At 42.7% G+C, this 5,343-nt stretch overlaps 1 protein-coding gene across 1 annotated transcript; it reads left to right on the top strand.

The window, feature by feature from the left end:
• Positions 1-119: 119 nt before the first annotated feature.
• Positions 120-4,995, top strand: LOC117941115 (complement C3-like; the record flags this gene model as incomplete). Its single annotated transcript, XM_034866210.1, has 6 exons — positions 120-154; positions 1,527-1,616; positions 2,073-2,175; positions 3,284-3,373; positions 4,152-4,244; positions 4,904-4,995. Coding segments are annotated over exons 2-6 (429 nt in total), but the record flags the coding sequence as incomplete, so codon positions are not given.
• Positions 4,996-5,343: the final 348 nt, after the last annotated feature.

Below are 5,343 nucleotides of genomic sequence, written 5' to 3'. Positions count from 1 at the left end.
CTTAGTAAGAGCATACAAGTACACATCACGCATACTAATACCCACCGGCTTCACCGTCAACACCGCCGACCTGAACTTCTTAAGAGCATACAAGTACACATTATGCATACTAATACCCACCAACTCCACCGTCAACACCGCCGACCTGAACTTAGTAAGAGCATACAAGTACACATCATGCATACTAATACCCACCGGCTTCACCGTGAACACAGCGGACCTGAACTTGGTAAGAGCATACAAGTACACATCCTGCATTCTAATACCCACCGGCTTCACCGTGAACACAGCGGACCTGAACTTGGTAAGAGCATACAAGTACACATCCTGCATACAAGCACACATCCTGCATACAAGCACACATCCTGCATATAAGTACACATCCTGCATACTAATACCCACCGGCTTCACCGTCAACACCGCCGACCTGACCATAGTAAGAGCATACAAGTACACATCCTGCATACAAGTACACATCACGCATACTAATACCCACCGGCTTCACCATGAACACCACTGACCTGGACTTAGTAAGAGCATACAAGTACACAACCTGCTGACAAGTACACATCCTGCATACTAATACACATCACTTACAATAATACCCATCAGGCATACAAAGAACTGCTACAAACTACTATTTTTTCTACTTTTTGTTATTTCCACTCTTCATTCCAACACCAACCGGCCCGTCAGACACCGCCTACCAAGAGCCTGGGTCTGGGTCTGGGCCTGGGTCTGGGCCTGGGTCTGGGTCTAGGTCTGGGTCCGGGTCTGACCGAGGTTTCTGCCTAAAAGGAAGTTTTTCCTCGCCACTGTCACACTGTTGCTGCTCTGGAGGAAACTACTAGAACTGTTGGGTCCTTGTAAACTCTGGAGTGTGGTCTAGACCTGCTCTATCTGGTCTAGACCTGCTCTATCTGGTCTAGACCTCCTCTACCTGTAAAGGGTCTCCAGATAACTCCTGTTATGAATTGATGCTATGAATAAAATAGAATTGAATTGAATTGCATACTAATACACATCACCTACACTAATACCCATCACACATACTAATACACATCACCTACACTAATACCCATCACACATACTAATACACATCACCTACACTAATACCCATCCTGCATACTAACACCCACCAGCTCCACTGTGAACACCGCCTACCTGAACTTGTGTGTGTGTGTGTGCGTGTCTCCGTCTGTGTGTGTGTGTGTGTCTGTGTGTCTGTGTGTCTGTGTGTGTGTGTGTGTGTGTGTGTGTGTGTGTGTGTGTGTGTCTGTGTTTGTGTGTGTGTGTGTGTGTGTGTTTGTGTGTTTGTGTGTTTGTGTGTGTGTGTGTGTGTGTGTGTGTGTCTGTGTGTCTGTGTGTGTGTGTCTGTGTGTGTGTGTGTGTGTGTCTGTGGGTGTGTGTCTGTGTGTGTGTGTGTGTGTGTGTGTGTGTGTGTGTTTGTGTGTTTGTGTGTTTGTGTGTGTGTGTGTGTGTGTGTGTTTGTGTGTTTGTGTGTTTGTGTGTGTGTGTGTGTGTAGCTGTCTAAAGGACGAGCGCGTTACATTGCCAGATATGAGATGAACACCGCCCTATCAGAGAGAGGCTCCCTCATCATCTACCTGGACAAGGTCAGACACTTATTATATATCGTTATTATCATTAAAATTAGTCCATTTAAATAAAACCTGCTCTGGTCCTGACCCTGGAACTGCTTTGGTCCTGACCCTGGACCTGCTTCTGTTCTGACCCTGGACCCTGGACCTGCTTTGGTCCTGGCCCTGATCCCTGGACCCACTCTTGTCCTGACCCTGGACCTGCTTTGGTCCTGGCCCTGGTCCCTGGAACCGCTCTTGTCCTGACCCTGGAACCTGGACCTGCTTTGGTCCTGCCCCTGGATCTGCTCTTGTCCTGGCCCTGGACCTGCTTTGGTCCTGGTCCTGGTCCCTGGACCCACTCTTGTCCTGACTCTGGACCCTGGACCTGCTTTGGTTCTGACCCTGGACCCTGGACCTCCTTTGCTCCTTTCATTATCTCCCCGATATAGAAATAAAACTTGAATTATCTATCTGTCCCCGGTGTTCCAGGTCTCTAACATCCGGCCCGAGGAGATCTCGTTCCGGATCCATCAGGAGCTGAACGTGGACTTCACCCAGCCGGCTGCTGTGTCCCTCTATGAATACTACGACCGTGAGTCTCAGATAAACAGTAACTTACTGTAACGCTGCCATTTACAGTATTTTATGTATTCAATGGAAAATACACAACCATTTGAAGCAAATAAAGCAGAAAAACCAACAACAACACTTCCTTTAAGATGTAAATGAAAACACAGATTTACAGTAACTTACTGTAATTATTGTTAAGTTACTGTGAATTCTTTTTACAGTGAAGGACAGTACTTCCATTTACAGTATTTTATGTATTCACTGTAAAATACACAACAATTACACACAACATAAAATAAAAATTAAAAAAATAAAGTAGTTTACTGTACTACTTACAGTACTATAGTGTATATATTGTAATATGTATTTTTCTACTGTAATACTTTGACTACTGTGATTTCTACAGTAATACTTAGAATACTGTGACTTCTACTGTAGTACTTACAGTAGACTACTATGATGTTGTCATGGCAACAAGGTTGTAATGGACTTTACAGCATTCTACTGTAAAGTCCAATGCAGTAGTGTTACTGTAATATCTACAGCAATAACTGAAGATTTCCCAGATATTATTACAGATATTATTACAGATATTATTACAGATATTATTACAGATAGTACTCCAGATAGTACTCCAGATATTGTTCCAGATATTGTTCCAGATATTATTACAGATATTATTCCAGATATTGTTACAGATATCATTCCAGATAATATTACAGATATTATTCCAGATATTGTTACATATATTATTCCAGATATTATTGCAGATATTATTACAGATATTATTACAGATATTATTCCAGATATTATTCCAGATATTATTACAGATATTATTCCAGATATCATTCCAGATAATATTACAGATATTATTCCAGATATTGTTACAGATATTATTCCAGATATTATTACAGATATTATTACAGATATTATTACAGATATTATTACAAATATTATTCCAGATAATATTACAGATATTATGACAGATATTGTTACAGATATTGTTACAGATATTATTCCAGATATTATTCCAGCTTGTGTTGCCTCCACGTAGACTTCAGCGTCGGTAACAGAGGATAATTATTACAGTTTGGAGAACGTGAGTGTTCCTGTTCTGTGTTCCTGCTCAGAGAAACGATGTGTCCGGTTCTACCACCCGGAGAGGACCGAGGGGAAGCTGCTGCGGGTCTGTGGAAGTGATGCGTGCAGATGTGCAGAAGGTAACCCGGGTGATGGGAGACCTGCTCTATCTGTAAATTATAGAGCGGTCTAGACCCGCTCTATCTGTAAATTATAGAGTGGTCTAGACCTGCTCTATCTGTATATTATAGAGTGGTCTAGACCCGCTCTATCTGTAAATTATAGAGTGGTCTAGACCTGCTCTATCTGTATATTATAGAGCCGTCTAGACCTACTCTATCTGTAAATTATAGAGCGGTCTAGACCTGCTCTATCTGTAAATTATAGAGCGGGCTAGACCTGCTCTATCTGTAAATTATAGAGCCGTCTAGACCTGCTCTATCTGTAAATTATAGAGCCGTCTAGACCGGCTCTATCTGTAAATTATAGAGCGGTCTAGATCTGCTCTATCTGTAAATTATACAGCCGTCTAGACCTGCTCTACCTGTAAATTATAGAGCCGTCTAGACCTGCTCTATCTGTAAATTATAGAGCCGTCTAGACCTGCTCTATCTGTAAATTATAGAGCCGTCTAGACCTGCTCTATCTGTAAATTATAGAGAGATCTGCGTGATATGCAGGATCAAGTATTGCAAAATAATAACTCATTATAATACTTAAATAAATAAACAACTCACTAATATACTTCAGTTGTTTATTAGATACACTCACCCATCAACCCATCCACACACATCCACATGTGCTTTTAGATAAGGTTTGTATTTACGTGGTACCAAATATTTGTACTGTGTATTCCAGAGAGCTGCAGTATGCAGAACATATTTATGTGGTACCTAGTATTTGTACTGTGTATTCCAGAGAGCTGCAGTATGCAGAACAAGGCCAACATCACCAATAATCAGCGGACCGCTAAGGTGTGTGAGAGCACCCAGACCAGCATCATAGACTTTGGTAAGACAGTGGGACTGGATCAAATTCATGAAGTACTCATATCCCAGAATACTGTTGTTTGCTAGTGTGAGTGAGCTGACAGCCTGCTGACAGCCTGCTAACAGCCTGCTAACAGCCTGCTAACAACCTGCTAACAGCCTGCTAACAACCTGCTAACAGCAACCCGCTAACAAACTGCAAACAGCAACCCGCTAACAACCTGCTAACAACCTGCTAACATCCTGCTAACAGCCTGCTTACAGCCTGCTAATAGCCTGCTAACAACCTGCTAACATCCTGCTAACAGCCTGCTTACAGCCTGCTAACAACCTGCTAACAACCTGCTAACAACCTGCTAACATCCTGCTAACAGCCTGCTTACAGCCTGCTAACAGCCTGCTAACAGCATGCTTACAGCCTACTAACAGCCCACTAAAAAATTGCAAACAGCAACCCGCTAATAACCTGCTAACAGCCTGCTAACAACCTGCTAACAACCTGCTAACATCCTGCTAACATCCTGCTAACATCCTGCTAACAGCCTGCTTACAGCCTGCTAACAGCCTGCTAACAGCCTGCTAACAACATGTTAACAACCTGTTATTGGACTGCTAACGGTCTGCTAAGAACTTGTTAACATCCTGCTAACAACCTGCTAACAACCTACTGTCTGTCCTCAGCGTACAAAGTGAGACTGGAGAGTTTTACAGAAGATTCGTCCATTGACGTTTACGAAGGGAAGGTAATAGAAGTCATCAAAGAAGGTATTTATGTTTATATTCATGTTGTCCTCATGTCGCCCTCATGTTGCCCTCATGTCGTCCTCTTGTTGTCCTCATGTTGTCTTCATTTTGCCTTCATGTTGCCTTCATGTTGTCCTCATGTTGTCTTCATGCTGTCCTCATGTTGTCCCCATGTTGTCCCCATGTTGGCCTCATGTTGTCCTCATGTTGTCTTCATTTTGTCTTCATGTTGTCCTCTTGTTATCCTCGTGTTGTCCTCATGTTGTCCTCATGTTGTCCTTATGTTGGCCTCATGTAGCCTTCATGTTGTCCTCATGTTGTCCTCATGTTGTCCTCATGTTATCCTCATGTTGTCCCCATGTTGTCCTCATGTTGTC

The sequence above is a fragment of the Etheostoma cragini genome, unplaced genomic scaffold, assembly GCF_013103735.1.
Source record: "Etheostoma cragini isolate CJK2018 unplaced genomic scaffold, CSU_Ecrag_1.0 ScbMSFa_437, whole genome shotgun sequence".
Lineage (NCBI taxonomy): Eukaryota > Metazoa > Chordata > Actinopteri > Perciformes > Percidae > Etheostoma > Etheostoma cragini.
Note: the sequence above shows the minus strand (reverse complement) of the source record. Positions and strands in the feature narration are given on the sequence as shown.